We start from the raw sequence: 19,669 nt of genomic DNA, 5'->3' as shown, positions 1-19,669 counted from the left end.
GCAGGAGCAGTACTACTAGTACTAGTTATGCAAAAAAAGTCTAATAACTTGATTGTCGGAGAAAAGCAGATCATTTTGCGCATGGTACATTTCTCAGTTGTTAAATTGTCAACTAAACCTACACTAACAATGCAACTGTATTCAATGGTTATGACGTACTACTGTACTTTTAAATACTTGTATATTCCATACTAGGGATGGGCCGAATATTCGGTAATTATTCGATTTTCGGCATATTATTTAATGTTCGTATTCGGCCGAATACTTCGGTTCGACCCGCTGTTCGAACTTGTTGTCAGCGTTTTAAGCAGTTTTAGCCCAACCGAATAGTCAGCAAAGTCAATATTCGGCCTGTCTCTATTCCATACCTCTTCCAAGCGTCCAGTCCAGCTCCAACAGCTTTAAACAACGCGCCACCACACAATTTGATAACCTATCTACACACACAATCACGTATCCTGTGCACTACTAGAGCTCACATTCCTAGTCCGTTTCCCACCGGTCACAGACTTCTTCCTCTTCCCACTGTCTTCTTCGCTTACACTATTAGTCCTGGCTTTCGGGCTCATAATATCGGAGCTGATGGAATCTCTTTGCGATTTTTTCCGCTGTCGCTTGGGCACTGTTTCTCCTATGAGCATCTCGTTGAATAGTCGTTGCCTGGCCTCCCAGTAGAGGTTTTGTCGTTGGATCAGTTCGGGGTGTTTGGTCTCGAAGGCTGAGTCGGGGGGGATGAGGAGCTCCCAGCCGGTCTTGGGGTTGAACTTGGCGACGGAGCGGATGATGTCGAGCACGTCCTGTGGGGGGAGGCGGACGGATGCCGCTACCTTCCGCCGGTCGATGTAGGAGTGTTGGGTGAACAGGTACAGCTGGAAGAACGTAAGATAAATTAATAGTTTATCGTTTTACAAGGGGGCAAAGTTGTTGTTTAACCGCTCGTGCTAATATTGATATCCGAGCAAGCGAATGATTCCAAAATTGAACCACGAGCATAGCAAGTCGTTCGAAGAATGGAATCTTGAGCGTTGCGAAGGTTTCAAAGCACGAGGGTTAAACAAAATTTGCCCCCGAGTGAAACACAAAATTTTTCACCACACCAACCCGAAGCAAATATTAAATGTAAAATATCAAACCAAATCAAATTCATTTGAATGTTATTAAATATTTATCATCCAAAATCATCGTTTAAAAGTCAATTCTACCAGCAAACTTAAGAAAACAACTCAAAATTAGCATTTGATTACTTTGCGTCACATGTGAATTACTGATAGTATCCGTTACCGATACCGATAGTAGTTTCCGAAATAAATGCTTAATATAAACTTTGAAAGGCTTTATCTCGGAAACTATTAAATGTACAGAGACAATTCTAGTCTCGTACTGTAGCCAATCTAGTCCACTGTCAAATTGTACTGGTAACCATGGAAACTCCAGGTTTATCCGGTTAACCCCGGGTTAGTGAATGCTGCAAGTGGCCCTAATAGGTTAAACAGTATCTCACCACATGGTCCACATTCCACGCACGCAGCACGCGTGGCCGCTGAGTAGGAGTAGCCTCCTGAGTCCCTGAGGCCTTTATAAAGGATTTAATCCAAATGGAATTTTGAATTAAAATGGAATATAATATGGTTCCAAATTCAAAACTGCAATAATGACAAGGGGGACTCAGGAGGATAGTAGTGCGGACTCGCTGACGGCTCGGCCACGACATCGAGCGACTTGCGACGGCGGGAGCGATAACCATAGGTTGGAGCGAAAGGTCCTATCGCTGTGTCACGCTCCAACCTATGGTTATCGCTCCCGCCGTCGCAAGTCGATCGATGTCTTGTCAAGCCGTGAGAGTTCCGGATTCCGTGCGAATCAGAGGGGCTACCGCGGAAATTGCGGGGATCTTTCTCTTTTACTCCAATGAAGGCGTAATTAGAGTGACAAAGAAAGATGCCCGCAATTTGCGAACTTCGATTTTCGCGGTTATAGCCCAGCTTAGGCTAGGTGATTGGCCTATAGGACGGCTAGCTGGATGATTTAAGTGTACTCACCACATGGTCCCTCGCAGCTCGCCACAACGCCGCCGTAGCGCCGGCGCCGAGCGCCGAGGACCTCGCGGTCCACAGGCCGCGCACGCAGCACGCGTGCCCGCTGAGCAGGGATAGTAGTGCGGATTCGCTGAGCGGCCCGGATTCCGTGCGAATCAGCGAGCGGAGGTCGTCAAACGTCATGAGTTTTGCTGGAAATTTAAATGATTCAGGTTTAATACAGTCAGATAAAATAAACTAGGAACGCGTACACATTCAGTGTATAGTTATTCAAATTTATTTTGAAGAAAAAAGTTACCGCTACTTTTGAGGATATAGAATTTCTAATATGAAAAAAGGAGTATAGTACCCACAACACAAACCAGGGAGCCAATTTTTGAATTTCGATCGCTCGATTTCGTCACTCGAAAATCGGTTGAAAACGGCGAAATGCTAATTTTTGAAATAGGAGCGATAGAAATTGGGGATTGGTATTGACCACTCGTTTTCAATTCTAGTAGTAGTAGTAGTAGTAGTAAACTCTTTATTGTACAAAAATACATATTAAAAATAACATACAATTAGTAAGAAGTACAAAGGCGAACTTATCCCTTTGAGGGATCTCTTCCAGTTAACCTTTGAGTAGATGAGAGGAGAAAGTGAAAAGAGGGTGACAAATGCAGCAAAATGTACAACAAGGTACCAGAAAGATAAAGGATATAAATACATACAAAATTTATAGGATAAACATACATATATTACACAAAAAGGAATGGGGAAAATACACTAAAAATTGGAAAGAATTAGAACGATATAAAGCAACTATACAATAGAAATATAGACAAATTAATCAGTCAGATCATCAGATAACCATAGTTTCTTTAACCTCTCCTTGAACGACGCAACCGATTGTGCCTGCCTGAGCGAAACAGGCAGCTCATTCCACAGCTTCACTGGACGCACTGCGAAGGACTTGTTGTATCCTCGAGATTTGTGAGGAGGGATGGCAAGTGATAAATTCGCGCTCGAACGCAGACGGTGGCCACTGCCTTCAGCCAGAAATTGAAATTTTTGAGAGAGGTATAAAGGAGAAGAAGGTGTAAAAAGAACATTAAAGAGAAGAGAAAGAGTGTGAAGCCACCACCAATACCAATTCTATTAGTAGAATTTAAATGCAATGCAAAGATGCGTTGGTATGACGACATCAAAAGAACAGCTGGATCAAAATGGGTACAAAGAGCACAAAATAGATCAGAAAGGCAAAAATTGAAGGAGGCCTACATCTCAAAGATCAAAGAAAGAAGAAAAGAAGAAGAAGAAGAAGAAATGCCTAGTATTGGAGATATTATTGAACGAAATACACTAACTTGACTCGAGCGGTCGAAATTCTAAAATCGGCACCCAGAGCGGAGCAGACTAGACTTAGGGCCAGTTGCACCAACCACATTTGACAGACTGATCAACGTCAGCCGGCGCGCCACGGCGCTTTACTATGAAACTTTCCATACATAAAAATTTAGCGAACTCTTTAACGATACGAACAGTTTGGTGCAACCGACCCTTAGGGTGGGTTGCATCAAAGCGTCTGTCAACGGTAAAGCGTTTGTAAATTTTATTGTATGTACATCATAGTAAACAGCTGAGTGACGTTGATCAGTCTGTCTGTCTGTCAACTGGTCCAAACAGAGTCAAATTTACTTACCATTGTTAAGTATATCAGCAAGTTGCTCGACCGGGTCTCGTCGCTTGGGGGCCGCTTGGGCCTCGTCGGCCGGCGGCGGCGGCACCAAGGCTCGCACGTATTCCCGCCCGCGGAGCGACAGGGCTGAACCTTGGCCTGGCGTCGCGCTGAATAATTTCAGACGCTCCAGCTGTCAACACAGTATTGTAATTAGCCTTTATGATTGAAGTTAGTTGGTATATAGTATATATTAATTCGGTTTCATAACTTCAACTCGTCCTTTGACGCAGGCCTCCTCCATAGCTTTCCATTTGTTTCTTTCTTTTGCTGTTTGCATCCATTTACCTACTCCTATTCTTTTTAGATTATTCAACCATTTAAACTTTTGTGGACCATCCTACCTTTTTTCGTTTTTTTTTTGTCAACACAGTACACACATTAATCTCAAGTACCAGTATCTTCTCAGACTGTGGTGTAGGTTTCGAAATTTCTAAAACCGCCACTATACAGACAATTTTTCCCATCCCATCGGTTGGCATTAAGGAAGGCTTTCGAGCATTTCATCAGATGTCGTTTACGAATGTGTTTATTTATTTTTCTAAAAGTTAGCTTAGAAGTGGAAGTTTTATTTTATATATTTTTCTGCTAGACGATGCGGTCTGTAGATCCTAAATTTCGACCTATGGCTGAAATATACGTAAGAAATTTGTCAGAAATTTTATTTATTTCCTTTTTCCTTACAAGCGTGATGAAAACATTGTGCGTACAACGGGCGTTACAGGAATTACGAACTCGTGTTAATTAAGCCCTCGCGTTCGGCATCGGACTTCAATTCACACACGTTCATAAATTCTCGTTTACCGGCCTTATTATTAATTATATTTATACACAATTATGTATTATTAATTATATTAATTTAATTAATTACTTAATATTAATATTACTTATGCCTACAAGACAGCAAGGCATATGTATACCTACATGCCTTAAAATCTACAAGAGCATTACTCACATCCGCATAGTCAGTGTCAGCATGCTTCCATAGCGCGTGGTACCAGGGCTCTTCAGCGATGCGCTGTGATACGGACTCGTACGATTTCTCACGGGCCTTCTTTGCCACGTCCGTCTCTTGCCGAGCGAATTTCACTGTTACCTGTAAAAATATGTCAAATTTATAGTCATATCTTTTCAGTTTCGATTAAGAGAAATAAAGTTTCTTACGGCCAGTATGACCACTAAATATTGAAACTAAGAGTAAAATGGAAATTTGGAATATTTCGCTTGCTCGAGTATCAAAAATAGCATGAGGGGGGTTAAACAACAACTTTGCCTTCTTGTAACACATATAACTATTGAAAATTAAGCATATGTAAAGGCCTGCACGCCCCACAAACGAGTCTATCTTAGAAGAGCTCAATGTCACCACAAGGCTATCCACCATCTGTACCCAAAGAGTCCTTAAATTCTTCGGCCGCACAGTCAGACGCGGCACGGACACGCTAGAAAGGCGCATTATTACCGGGAGTGTCGACGGACGAAGGAGTAGAGGGCGTGCACCCAGTAGATGGTCAGATGTGGTCCAAAATATTAACCAGACTTCGCTCCAGGCAACAATGCAGATGGCCGAAGATCGAGAGGCCTGGAGAGCAGTGGTAGAAAGAATACCCCATAGGAGTCACGTCCCTCAGACATGAGGTCACAACCATGAAGAAGAAAGGCCTGCACAAACCGGCGCTCTCCAGGTTGTAATTATGCAAAACTGCGACAGCAAATTACGTTAAATTATATTGTAAGTAATTCACCATTAAATAAGCTTTTAAACGATACGTGTACTCAAACGTGTCTTGCGAAACCGAGTTTTTGAACTTCCGGCCGCAAGACATGCAGTAAAGCTCGCCATTTGAGTCGTAAGTCACCGAGATTTTTGAAGCTGGCGTTTAGCGTCAAGATCTTCGAGGCGTGCACTTTCGAAGTTGTTGAGACCGGTGTTGACCGCAGTTCGACAGTCCGATCTCCGAGTTGCAAGCTCCTCCCACGACTCACACGATATGCCGGTGGCAGACAGGTGGCGTTTCAGGACGTCCTTGTAGGCTTGTACCACAGATATATAGTATGCTATACATACCTGTTGAGCCTCAGGTTCTTTGTCTTCATCATCAGAGTTTTCAGCCTTGTTTTTATCATTCCTCCGCTTGTCTTGCTTGTCGTAATACGAGCAACATGGTCTCATTTGAACAATCCCTGAAATATACAACATTTTATAATATCAGAGCTGGGCTTACTACATAAGGCACTTTTGCTAATTAACTAGAGCAGGGACATAGGTAATTCACTGAAGGATCCAGGGTTTTGAGAACAGAACTGGGAGTTTTTGGTTCCAAGATTGATTTTGTACAGAAAACCAGTAGGAACTTAGGTTTTAGTGACATAAACTAAGCAGTACCTATACAGGATGATTCTACGAGAGGAAAATGAAATGTGGATTACACTTAATGTGTTAGCAATCAGATTTTCGTTAATTCAAAATCGGCTTCAGGGTTCCTGAGAACAGTATTACTGACTAGTATTACTACACTAGCTTTTGCCCGCGACTTCGTCAGCGTGGAATTATTAATTTAGGTAGGTACTTAGCTATTATTTTATTCAATCTGCGTTTTGTTGATTCCCCATATAACCTTCAACCCCCCTTTTCACCCCCTTTAAGGGATGATTTCTGGGATAAAAACTATCCTATGTCCTTTGTCAGGACTCAAACAATCTCTATACCAAATTTCATCTAAATTGGTTCAGCGTGTTAAGCGTGAAGAAGTAATAGACAGACTTCCTTTTATAATATTAGTATGGATATATGATCACCAGCGCTGCAGAAAAAAAACCTTAAATTCAACCCCACTTGCATGGGATCATACTGGCCCGTTTTGAAGTGAATGTATTTTAAATAGACAGGGTAATTGCATCAGTTCACCGTCCAGTGCCTGTTTCCGTCCACTTGGCATAGTTGCTACAAAATTGCGTACAATTTGAATATATGCCTATATACTTGTATTCAAGAATTGCATAATATCATTTGAATATATCTCTTCCTCTTCCTCGCGTTGTCCCGGCATTTTGCCACGGCTCATGGGAGTCTGGGGTCCGCTTGAGAACTAATCCCAAGAACTGACGTAGGCACTAGTTTTTACGAAGGCAACTGCCATCTGACCTTCCAACCCAGAGGGGAAACTAGGCCTTATTGGGATTAGTCCGGTTTCCTCACTATATTTTCCTTCACCGAAAAGCGACAGGTAAATATAATAATGGTATATAATGGTGGTATGGTATGTATACGGTGACTGGTAATATCATTTGAATAATTTAGATACCTACATGTATATTCAAATTATACACAATTCTTTGTAGCAACTACGCCAAGTGGACGGAAACAGGCACTGGATGGTGAACTGACGCAATGAGCCTATGCATGCAACATATACAAATGAAACTGTCCAGCCATTTTAAGTAAATAGAATATTTATTGCACCAAAGATTAGAAGAAAACAAATTCAGTTTTACAAAGTATATAAAGGTAGCAACAGGCAGTAAATAAAGGTAGTGTGTATGATGATTCATCTTTATAATTGACCTACCCACTGACGTACCTACCTAGCCTTACGGGTAATAAGAATAGTGCTAGTTCAACAGTGTCATTCACGAATTCGACCAATCGCACGCATGTTGCGAACTCATCAACCAATCGTGTTGTAGCGGTGTCACACCGCTGTACTGGCCCCATTCATGCACCATTCTTATTCCCCATAAAGCCAGTCCTGTGGGCACAGCACGGTTCCATTTTTATCGTCTATCACTATGCGCGTCCCTTTCGCACTTACATACTTGTTAGAACGTGACAGGCATGGTGACAAGGGATAAAAACGCGACAGTGCTACGCCGCCTGATATACATCAATGGACCTACCTTTAATTGGTGTGCAGTGTAGCTCCTTGTCCTGTAAAATGGCTACTGCATAGTGCTGTGTGTCCGGGCATGGCGTGCTGCTCTCGAACGCCATCTTGTCCATAATCCCGCTGTTGAAGTACTGAGCCTTCTCCCGCTCTTTGTCCTTAATGTATCTTGATTCCTGGACATAAATACAATAGATAAATAGAAGATTTAGTGATGCTTGTAATTTTATCTAAGTGCTGTAACAATACTCCATGCAGAGGGCAGCCCACATAGCCCTTGATCGCTATAAATGGAGGGACATAGTTGTTAGTCACAATCCTCAGTCATGAGGGAACGGTGAAGAAGAAGAACAATACTTTAAAAAGCAAACATAAGGTTTCATTTTCTTCAAATCTGACAGACCACAGAGTTCCAAGCATAACAATGATTTGAAATTAACATTGAAAACCGCAGTTGAAAACAGCAGTTTCTATAATGGCATGGCATTCATTTTAAAGTTTCTATTTAACACAACTTATAAAGTGCAATCCACATGATTTCCTACTTATACTATACTTAGTATATTTGAGTATTCGTTTTATTTATTACGAGGGCTTACCTGTTGGCCATCGGTGTTTATAGCGATCTGCTCGCCTTTAGACGAGCAGTACTTATCGCTGTAGGTATCCAACCCAACTTCCATCCGTACCAGCTGATTATTAGGCTTGATAAATGCATTGATCACATTAACATCCTTCCATTCTCTGTTCGCCGGCCTCACGGGGTACTGATATATGTACAAGTTACTAGCCAACGCCTGAGATAAAAACACTGGGATCTGAAATAAAAAGAAATTGAAACAGAGTTCGTGCACAATAACATAACCTAACCGCATACCACGTTGTAAAAGCTCTTTTTTAAGGGATTTTACCTCTTGAACAACAGGATCTTCTTCTTCCATCGTTAACAATATCTTCAATGCGAAAATAACATACGCGTTGCATGAAATCAAATTGAAATATAATAGAGAAACATCCCAAATTAGATCCGACGTTTCGCTTTGGGTTGGACAGTTCGGACAGTTCGGTTCTCGGATGTTTGAGTAATAATATCGCAGTAATAGATGGTTCTATGCACTTTTGTGGCGTTCGAATACTAAACTCGAATAGCTATTCAAAACTGTTTGTCAAAACCGTAACACACTACCGCACCCAAGGCCCCAACGTTGTCTGTTCTCTTTGACGGCGCAGCAACTAGTATCATTTCTCTCTCCTCGCTCTTTTAAAAATGCCGTTTGTCAAAAAAGGACAACCATACTGTTGACAAGATGGACTTCAAATCAAGGTGTTACCTTTTTAGGTGGTGTCAAGTTGTGTATGTGTGCGTAAAAACGTATATGTGTGCTCTTTTAGGGATGTGAAAAGTCGATTTTAATCATGTTATATATCGATAAACACTACACAGCGGAACGAAATAGCGATTATAGATGGTCAAGCAAATCTTGTCAGTAGAAAAAGGGGAGAAATTCAAATTTTCTATGAGACGATATCCCTTCGCACCTATATTTTTCAAATTTGCCGCCTTTTTCTACTGACAAGATCTGCTTGACCAACTATAATTGAAGCTTCAATATCTTCGTTAAACATAAACATAATTGAAATGCTAATGGATAATAAAATAATTCAATTATTGCGAAACACATACTTATTTTAGTAGGTATTTATGTATTTTAATTAAATATCTGAACTTTCCCTTCGTTCCCTGCTGGGGCGTAAAGGCTCCAGTACACAATGGGCCATCGCCGGCCACTCCAAGGGAGGCAGCCATGCGGTAGAATGAGATAGCAATATCACTTGCTCCCTCTAATGCATAAATGCGTCCCATGGAGTGGCCGGCGATGGCCCATTGTGTACTGGGGCCTTTACGATAAAATTGTGATCTGATAACCACAATAAAGAATAAAAGCGTTTTTGTTCATTTTAGGTATCGTTAAACCTTTGAAGTAAAATTAAAATTGCAAGAAATGTCGATAGTTTATCGATATGACTTTATCGACATGGCTACAGCAAGGTGGATTCACATTGTTAATCGTACACTAAACAAAAGTGGTAACAGTGACAGCTCGCTTAGACTTCGTCTTTAAGTATATTATATCTATGACCGCACCGCACCGCGACCTTGGTGCGGTGCGGTAGTGTGTTGCGGTTATAATACTATCTAGAGTCAGTCCATGAAAAGTCTGCAGCGGATTTGATAGCCCACCCAGCGCACGTGTTATTTTAAACGTCAAACTTCTATGAAATTATGACATGATTATGACGCATAAATGACACTTGCACTGCGTGGGCTATCAAATCCGCTGCAGACTTTTCTTGGTCCGACTCTATCTCTGTAGCACTTAAGCCCCCCATTCACACTCCTACCTTGTTGTCCGCCTCGTAGTCCGCCTCGTTGGGTAGGATTGTGTATGGGGGTTGCGGACTACGAGCCGTCCTACCGTTTAGCCGTTTGTAGGACGGCTCTTAGTCCGCAACCTCCATACACAATCCTACCCAACGAGGCGGACTATGAGGCGGACTACAAGGTAGGAGTGTGAATGGGGGGCTTTATATAAACAGGTTTGTCAATAGTATATTTCTTCCGAGGTGAAACCAATAGGACATCCATTGGACCCTCGGAGTAATTAACAATGGAGCCGCCATTGACAGGCGTTCCCCTCTGTCGAAAATAGGCGGCCAATATGTATGGACTGACGTTTATCTGACATGACGTACCTATACATTTGATGTGCCCCTCCCCCGCAAAAAACGGCAGACTATTTTGTACCGAAAATTTTACACATGGCGTCTCCGTTGGTTATATCCTCTAAGATTGGACCCATTGAACCGTCGCAAGCAGTCGAAAGCTTGTTTTCCAGCCAGTGTAGTGTGGGCTTTATGTTGGCTTTATGCCAAATAGCCGTATAAAATACAACCTCACAAAAATAAAATTAAAACATAACCCCCCCTTCGGCAGTCGGATAAACTTTACACAATAAATGGCACCGTCATTTAGGATTGTTTATTATTATTTTTAGAAGTATTGAGTGAAACGTGAAAATAAATAGATAATGTAATTGATTTTCAAGTATAAGATAAAATTAGGCGTTAACCACGATGAACAGTATGTAACTATTTATTGTTTACAATAATTAAATGTGTAAGTACCTACACCACATTTATTAATTTACATACTTACTCTACTTTTTCAGCACAAGCTTCTCGTAACAATAAACTATTAAAATACAATATTTTTGTTCTCAAAATAGTTCAATTTGTAAGTATTAAGATCTTATACTTATACCTACTGTGAATAAGAATAGTATAAATGGTCAGGGTCGACAGTGGAGTCCCAAAGTGTTATACCATATACCTATTTTAGGTACTGCACGTAAAACTAGTTTATGTAACTTACCATAACACAAATCCATTCTGCGATGCCTTCAACTTATTTATAGTCAGTAGCTAGCCATATCTTCTTACTATCGTCTCAGTTAAACAGTAGAGTATACAATCGTGTGTTTCAATTTTGTTAACCCTTTAACGAGCATAAGCATATAGTCTGTACTCTGTATCTTTAGGTATTAAAAAAAGTAAACAATTATTTTAGGGTAGTTATACAGGTGATCAATCCAAATGGGTCAGTCTGGAGAACTCAGAAACTATAAGAGATAGCGAAATCTGTTCTTAGGAACCATGGCGTTGATTTTAGATTTAATAATAATGGCATTCATTTTTTTTTAAATCTATCATACATAACCGGGATTCGAACCTGGTCAATATTCTTTATGTAATCGCGTGTAGTATTTGTTTGTATGGCAACTTTTAAACGATGCGTGATAGTTGGGGGGTCCTCGACCAAATATCATAGAGGGCCCCGAGACAAAACAAACTACATAAAAAAAAATCAATATTTTTTTTTGTCAAGTTGGTCCGAACGCGCTGAGATTTGGCATGCGGCGAGCCTGGGGGCCCAAGATTACTGTGTCAAATTTTTTTTTTGAAAAAATCCAAAATGGCGGCGGACACGGGCAAAGTCAAATTTCCAAGTAGGTTAAGCGAGCCCGGAGGGCGAGCTTCAGGCCGGGAAGCCGAAGGCTGACCCCGGCGGAGGGCCGAAGGCCCGGAGCCTCCACCTCGACTCCCAAAACGCGACTCCCAATAGGAAAAGTGTTGGGTCGTGTTTAAGCTCCAACTTCCCCCTCTCGTGTGACGCTTCGGGCCTTCGGCCCTACGGGGAGCTCGGCCTTCGGCCTTCGCAAGCCTCGACGCTTCGCCGTAGGGCATTCGGCCCGCCGGCTTCGCTCATCAAGACAGTTGACTTGGTAGAACGCTTGGAAGCACCGCATTCACGCAGCTGGGCCTTCGGCCTCGCGTTTTGGAGTCGGGTGGAGGCTCCGGGCCTTCGGCATTCCGACGGGGTCGGCCTTCGGCCTCCCAGCCTGAAGCTCGCCCTTCGGGCTCGCTTAACCTACTTGGAAATTTGACTTTGCCCGTGTCCGCCGCCATTTTGTATTTTTCCATATTTTTTTTTTTATATGGTAATCTTGGGCCCCCAGGCTCTTCGCATGCCAAATCTCAGCGCGCTCGGACCAAGTAGAAAAACTTTTAAAAAAAAAGTCGGCCCGTTTGAATTTTTTTTTATGTAGTTTGTTTTGTCTCGGGGCCCTCTATGATATCTGGTCGAGCACCCCCCACCTATCACGCATCGTTTAAAAGTTGCCATACAAACAAATACTACACGCGATTACATAAAGAATATTGACCAGGTTCGAATCCCGGTTATGTATGATAGATTTAAAAAATAATTTAATGCCATTATATAAAGAACAGAGATTTCGCTATCTCTCATAGTTTCTGACTTCTCCATACTGACCCATTTGGATTGATCACCCTGTATATACCTAACATTTATTGGTTAACCAACCAAATACAAAAGCGCCTGGATCTGTCACTGAGCGACCTGACTTTAACCTACATTATCCATAGATGTATTTAGTCTAAGACATTATCCATTTGATCATGTAATGTTTTCATCTACCCTCAACTGGCTTAAGGAGCCATTTGAGGGTAGATTTTGTATATACTTTTATTTAAATACCTAAAGATACAGAGTATATATGTAGGTATCAGAAATTACGGAAAAAGGATTAAGCCCTGTCACTTTGAAAAGAAGTTTAAAATCATTGTTATACGGTGATCATTTTTGCCATATAAAATCGAAGTTCGTCATAACTGTCATAAGTAAAGGAGAAAATAATAGGTAGGTACCGTAGGGCGGGCTACTTAGAACTACTATCTCTTTGCAGTAACAGCTAGGTAAAGGTATAGCCGGTCAAACAACTTTGCCAATGCCAATAGAAAAAGGCGAGAAATTTAAATTTTCTACTGGACGATAACCCTACAATTTCGTACTGACGGAAATGGCTTGACAGACTATAACTACAGTGAGAGTATACCTGATATTTTAGCTAAAAGCTTATTATACGATTCTTAAGAATTCTAAATAGTTTTCCAGGTTTCGAACACATAACAAGATCTAATGTTTTTCCTTTTTTTTCTAGGTAACCTCTCTATTCATATTGGTGATTTTACCATACGCAGTGGATCCCCCATTGGGGCATATGTACTGCATATCAACTGGTCCCACTTTAATTATATCGCTTCTATTTATGGAATTCTACATTTTTAAAAGAGTACCTTTATTTATGGAAAAAATGTACCTTTTCTTTCAAATATGGTTTACGTTTGGAGCGTTTATTCAGTGCTTTCTTTTAAATCTAACTCGGGTGTTCACGTTTTTTATATATGGTACATTTTACTTGATTTTATTGGCGGTTTTGGTACTGGATTTAGTCCTAATTGCTAATGAAAGAGGATGCACAATTAATGTTGCCTAATATGCAGCTATGCGTGAAATCTGGCTGGCCATTTAAGAGGGGCTGATAAAGCAAATTTAAAAGGAGAAAGGGGTGAAGCGATGAAAGAATTTGCTTCCAGATTAAGCAAGATGACTTTCGTTACATATCATCATAACTCATATGAACATGGTTGTATAAAAGTAACTATTAGATCATGTTATAATTATAATACACGTTAAATGGATATATACTATGTAAAAACCAATATAATTCTGTTTCTAATCAGTGTCTTTCAGTTATGTGAAGTAGGTAGCTAATTAGCTATATATGTATACCTATTCATAACTTATCTTTACACATCGGTAACTCGTGGCATTTAGGTAGCACTTAAAAGATTAGTGATGAGCACATATCTGTAACTCGTGGCACTTGACAGTTTCTAACAGACTAGTGATGTGACAATGTTCTTCCTATACCTACGAGTCGAGAAAAAGAAACCACTAAAAAAAGGAATTAATTAAACTAATCTTTTAAGTGCTACCTAAATGCCACGAGTTACCGATGTGTACTTATCTTCACACGTACACTTCCTTTTACTTTTAGAGTAGGTCTAAGGCTTGGGTTAATTATTAGAAGCACCATACCACAATTAAGTCTCTTGGGCACTAAGATGAAAGACTCTTAAAAATCAAGTTAGATTACACAAGTTGCAAGCATACTTACCGGTTTACGTTTACTTTAGTTAATTAAATTATAATAAAATTGTACTTTTACAAAATGGGGCCATGAGAATACCGTCAAACGGGGTAGCTGGGGACAGACGTAGGTTTAAAGTTATCTTTAGAGAATGTTTTGGACTGAATGAACTAATGTAACTAACTGAAAAGTTGACCCTAAGACTGGTAAATCCCGGTTTAAAAATTGTAAAAAGTAAACTGTTGTCAATTACATTCATATAATTGAGGAATATTTCCTTGGTCTGCTGTAAGTCTGTATGTTTAGGTATTTAAATAAAAGTAAACAAACAATTTGTACATTTTCGGGTAGTTATAACATTTATTGGTCAACCGACCAATTGCTAAACCGCCTGGATCAGTCACTTAACGACCTGACTTTAACCTACATAATTTGATCGTGTAATGTTATCTACTCTCGACTGGCTTAAGGAGCCATTTGAGGGTAGATTTTGTTAACTTTTATTTAAATACCTAAAGATACAGAGTATAATGTTAGCCCTCCTGTCCACAATTAACCCTCTTGACAGTCTTGACGGTATCACTACACCTTATGAAACAAATTCCCCCACCGCGTCTGTCTGTATGTATGTATATATATTAGTAATAAACTCAAAAAGTACTGAAAGGATTTTCATGCGGTTTTCCTCAAGAAATAGAGTGATTCTCGAGGAAGGGTCAGGTGTAGAGTCTGTGCGGAAAGATAAGAGTCGTGGAATGTATTGGGCCCCATACATTCCACGACTCTTTCTCTTTCCGCACAGAGGGTCTACCGCGAACCACGCTCGACGTGTTGCCTCTCTGTCGTACTTGAAAATTCGTACGTAAGTGTGACAGGGAGGTAACACGTCGAACGTGATTCGCGGTAGACCCTCAGACTATACCTACTTTGTTAAGGTTATGTGCGAAGCCGGGGCAGGTCGCTAGTTATACAGGGTGTCCCATAAGTGACACGTCACAGTGACACTGGAGGTAGACCAGGCCAAGAGAACCCAAACCAACTTAACATGACCCCAGTAAAAGTGGCACGGTTTTCGAGTTATTGCCAAATTAAGGTTTTGCATGAATTTTGACCGTTTTTAACATTGTTAGTCCCAGTGTGCACTCGGAAAGGTCTCGAAGTTAGTTTTTTTCATGTGGACGGCATCATGAATAGTTAATTAAGATAACAGAATAGGTATTTTATCGATAAACAATGTAAAATGCAAAAAAGTACTGGTTAAATCTTGAATTAAATTCACAGCGAAACATTAATTTCGACTTTGACCATCTGTCGTGAAAAAAATGACTACAAAAGTAATGAGCAAATAACGTCAAAATATTGAGCATGTTATGCAGATTCAAAAATGGTATAACACATGTAGCTTCCTGCAATAAAAAAGGAATTATTATCATCTTTCGAAAGCCTTATAAAAAATAAGTTAAAACTAGGAAAGCTGCAATTCGTTGCTACTTGGTAAAAATAACGATTTATGTTAAGATATCTAATTCTGGATACAGAAATAAAAAAACGCCTATTCAGTATTTGCCGAATGCCTAAAAGAAAGAGATGGAAAATGGTTATCTCCCTTTTTAAGGATATCATTGAGTTGATAAAGGTTTAAAGAAAATAAAATACTGCAGGTTGAAGTTTAATCAATTTATTAAAGTAATTTTATTTTACAATACGTGCTCGAATTGTTTTTCCTCGGCTCGTATGCACGCTTGGCACCGTCTCGTAAAACTTCAAGTTAATTTTCTCAAATTAATTTCGGATATGTTTCGTGCTGCCTCGAACATACGCCGCCGTAGTTCCTCTTGGGACCTTATTGACTTGGAGTAGCCTGCGGGCGCAGCACGGTTCCATTTTTATCGACTATCACTATGCGCGTCCCTTTCGCACTTACATAGTTGTTAGAACGTGACAGGCATGGTGACAAGGAATAAAAACGCGACCGTGCTACGCCGCCTGGTCTACCTCCAGTGTCACTGTGACGTGTCACTTATGGGACATCCTGTATAATAAAACCTATTTTTACAAATCACTAAACTTTATAAGGTTTTACATCAATCAAAAAAAATTACAACGTCATTATGAAGTTTAGAAGTGTATATTTGTTTATATTCAATTTTTTAGGTTTTTTTTTAGCAAGTAATATATACATCTCTCATAACAAATGATATAATTATTAAATTTTTCATGTATAAGAAAAGCGCGAGTAACAAAGCTATAAAATGTCGGACATGATTATAAATGGTAAATAACCAGCAATCTTTACTACAATCTTTGATTGTTCTTGTCTCAAACTTACCAATGTCTTGCTTTTCCAGATTCTGTGCCAGTTGATAGAAAATGGAATGAACTAATTAAATATAATATTTTTATAATGAAATTGGTCGAGTTTGTAAGTACAGAATATTCTTACCTTAAGGGCCTATTAGATCCACACTTGCCCACGGGGCCTGACCACAGAAGAAATAATAGCACTACCGTACAGAAAGGACACTTCCTACAAACCCGAAGTTTGACAGCGGTTCAGGGTCGAATCATGGTATCCCTTTCTAATATATGGCACTATCCCTCTCGGCTATTTAGGGTTGTCAAAATTCGAGTGATTATATCTTATCTGTGGACGTGCACGCAAAAGGAAGTCAAGTGGTGCCGAGCGGAGCCGAGTTCGACCGAAGTCAGGAGTGTCTCCCCACTGGCCTGACGTAGGGCTCGATGTCGGGCCCGATGGCAAGTGTGGATCTAAATTGGCCCTTTAGTAAAAGTAGGTGTAGGTATTATGAAAAAACCGGCCAAGTGCGAGTCGGACTCGCGTTCCAAGGGTTCCGTACATTACCCAATTTTAAACAATGTATTTTTAGATGAGAAACTCGAGTGAATTGCCTTTAAAAAACCCATAGGGGTCGGATCAAAAACTAAGTAATTAGTCCGACTCACGCTTGACTGCACTTTTCTAATAGGTTTTCCTGTCATCTATAGGTAATGAAGTATTATGTATATTTTTTTCAAAATTTTAGACCCAGTAGTTTTGGAGATAAATGGTAATTTTTTGGCTATTTCCTTATATAACTTCTAAACTATTTATTTTAAATTACAAAAAAATATATTTGAAATTCTCAAAATGAGCTCTTTCATTTGATATATAAACACAATATAGTTTGAAAACCTTTATTTTTTAACTTTCTCATTTATTCCCCAAAAGTGGCCCCATGTTTAAAATTCATTTGTTTACGTTACATGTCACTAATTTACATATGTGTACCAAATTTAACTTAATTGGTCCAGTAGTTTCCGAGAAAATAGGCTGTGACAGACGGCCAGACAGATGCACGAGTGATCCTATAAGGGTTCCGTTTTTTTTCCTTTTGAGGTACGGAACCCTAAACATTACAAATCATAAACAATATTGCTAGTGTTCATTCGAAATTATTATATTTGAATTTTGAAATGAAAACATACAATTCTTTGAATATAAATCTCATGAATTTATTTTGTCGTAGGGGCTATCATTTATAATTATGATTATATCGGCTTATCTAACGAAACCAAAAGGCCACATGTACTGCGTAGCAACTGGCCCGACATTCGTCATATCATTTCTTCTCGTGATACTATATGTCCGGAGAAAAGTACCCGTATTCATGGAAAAACTATATTTATGCTTCCAAATAACATTCGTATTTGGCGCATTTGTCCAATGCTTAATTCTAAATCTTGTGAGAGTTTGGCTATGGTTAATATATTGCATATTTTACTTAGCTTTATTAGCAGTATTAGCACTTGATTTGTTTTTCGTTGCTAGGGAAAGGGGTTGTACTTTCAGTATTGCTTAGATACCAAATTACAACAGATAGACATCGTATCGCGGGACTATTCTGAACCTTGGGGAGTATTTAAACCAAAAAACTTTGAGGCTATTAAGCAATGTATTAACATTTGTTATGTTTCGATGTAGTTAAATACATATTTTAATTGTAAATTATATTCAATTTATACCTACCTACCTATGGTTTAGCCCCCTCCACACTCCTGCGCGAATCGCAGCGTGAAGACCAAAGAGTCCTGACCAGGAATATATGATCATTGTCAAGAGGGCGCTATTATTCTCATTTATATGGCAACAGTTCAGTATAGTCTGAACAATGTGGATTGGCAACTCGTTATTTTGACTTACATACTTTTTTTCACTCTAATCATAATCAGAATCCAAATATTCGGTGTTCACATTTTTTTTATTGTCGGTTTTTACCGTATAAAATTCATGTATTTTCTTACGCGTCATACATAGGTCAAAATTACCTTACATAGGGTCTGCTACATTGTCAATGAACAAAATTGATCGTCTCCAAAGCCCATAGCAAAGAGAATAGAGTGTATAAAGAGTTATTGTCATAGTAAATTTTGTAGTCACTGTAAATTTATTGCCATCTATCGACACAAGATTAAAACTAAAAATTAAAATGTATGATGTATATCTTTACCCATAGTAAACATTTTTCAAACACATCTTTGTTACTGTACTTAAGTATTTCCTCGCTTGTATAACATAACACAACAATAACCAAGTCGTAATAACCAGGCTATAATGACATTTTGATTTGTTTACCGATAGGTAAACAAACAAACTGTCAGAGCTGACACTCTGATGTTAATTTGGAAATGTTTCGTAGCGAAATAGTTTAATTTCCCGAACGGTTCTTTTCCAGCAGTTTATTATTTACAATGTTCCGCTCTTGATTATGTATAGTTTTGGCCATTTTTTGTCATTTATTATTTAATATTCAACACTTAAGTATTATTCAAGTAAACCGCCACAATGACACTGAGCCTCCATTCGCACGAGAGCTTTTTCAACGCGCGTTAAAAAAGCGCTTGAATCCGTCCACACGCTCGCTAAATTCGATTTAACGACCAACGCTTAAAGTCGAAAATTCAACAACGCTTGATAAAAAGCGCCACCGCCATCGTATGAACAAATACACATGTTTCCATTTGTGTCATTCAAACGCTTTTTTGTGCAAATGTATCTTTCAGTAGGAGTAGCAGCGAAAGACCTATTATTGTTTGTCCTTTATTATTGCTTGTCACAGTCTCACATTTTATTTGTTCCCCACCGTTTTTTTAGTATGGATTATGGTGGGCAACAAATAAATTCGACCAATCACAGTGTCGCATTTGCGTATGTTTTGTCTCTCACGGAGGCACGCGTATACCACTTCTATACGATCCTACCTTCTATGTCCGATTGTCATTGTCAATGTCAAGACTGTCAAACAATAACAATTAAGTTTATTAATTATAAAAGTGCAGTAAAACAAGTTTTGTTAAATTTGTAAAAATCTAAAATATATTTTACAGTACATAAATGGTCCTATTTTCCCGCACTAGTGCGTAAAATAGCACTTTTCGTGCGTATGTCAAAAGTTTAAA

At 39.5% G+C, this 19,669-nt stretch overlaps 3 protein-coding genes across 10 annotated transcripts in view; 1 reads left to right on the top strand and 2 right to left on the bottom strand.

Moving 5' to 3' along the window:
* LOC134791700 (DNA-directed RNA polymerase III subunit RPC5) lies at positions 1-8,703 on the bottom strand. Its single transcript, XM_063762805.1, has 8 exons — positions 8,549-8,703; positions 8,237-8,455; positions 7,651-7,813; positions 5,822-5,937; positions 4,709-4,849; positions 3,718-3,886; positions 2,040-2,227; positions 1-869 (listed from the first exon to the last, which is right to left on the bottom strand). Exons 1-8 carry the CDS (start codon positions 8,576-8,578, stop codon positions 450-452), a joined length of 1,446 nt encoding a protein of 481 aa, XP_063618875.1. The 5' UTR covers positions 8,579-8,703; the 3' UTR covers positions 1-449.
* A 1,928-nt stretch (positions 8,704-10,631) lies between these two features.
* LOC134791711 (alpha-(1,3)-fucosyltransferase 10) overlaps positions 10,632-19,669 on the top strand; it is a 12,075-nt gene continuing 3,037 nt past the window's right edge. For 2 of the 6 annotated variants that reach the window (XM_063762824.1, XM_063762821.1), the window contains exons 1-2: positions 16,324-16,486; positions 16,561-16,634. The gene's annotated coding sequence lies outside the window, so the exon portion shown is untranslated. The other 4 variants (XM_063762825.1, XM_063762822.1, XM_063762823.1 and 1 more) reach the window with 4 other exon arrangements.
* LOC134791652 (dihydropyrimidine dehydrogenase [NADP(+)]) overlaps positions 17,982-19,669 on the bottom strand; it is a 27,238-nt gene continuing 25,550 nt past the window's right edge. For all 3 annotated transcript variants that reach the window (XM_063762726.1, XM_063762724.1, XM_063762725.1), the window contains one exon: positions 17,982-17,998. The gene's annotated coding sequence lies outside the window, so the exon portion shown is untranslated. The remainder of the gene's footprint in view (positions 17,999-19,669) is intronic.

Source organism: Cydia splendana, chromosome 6 (assembly GCF_910591565.1).
Source record: "Cydia splendana chromosome 6, ilCydSple1.2, whole genome shotgun sequence".
Classification (NCBI taxonomy): domain Eukaryota; kingdom Metazoa; phylum Arthropoda; class Insecta; order Lepidoptera; family Tortricidae; genus Cydia; species Cydia splendana.
This window is presented reverse-complemented; position numbering and strand designations above follow the sequence as displayed.

What these genes read in the sequence shown, in the direction of transcription:
- LOC134791700 (XM_063762805.1), bottom strand. Translation starts at nt 8,578, where the DNA reads ATGGAAGAAGAAGATCCTGTTGTTCAAGAG. An exon ending in AAGATCCTGTTGTTCAAGAG is followed by an intron (nt 8,456 to 8,548) that starts GTAAAATCCCTT and finishes TTTTTATTTCAG; the next exon opens with ATCCCAGTGTTTTTATCTCA. An exon ending in ACACTGCACACCAATTAAAG is followed by an intron (nt 5,938 to 7,650) that starts GTAGGTCCATTG and finishes TGTATATTTCAG; the next exon opens with GGATTGTTCAAATGAGACCA.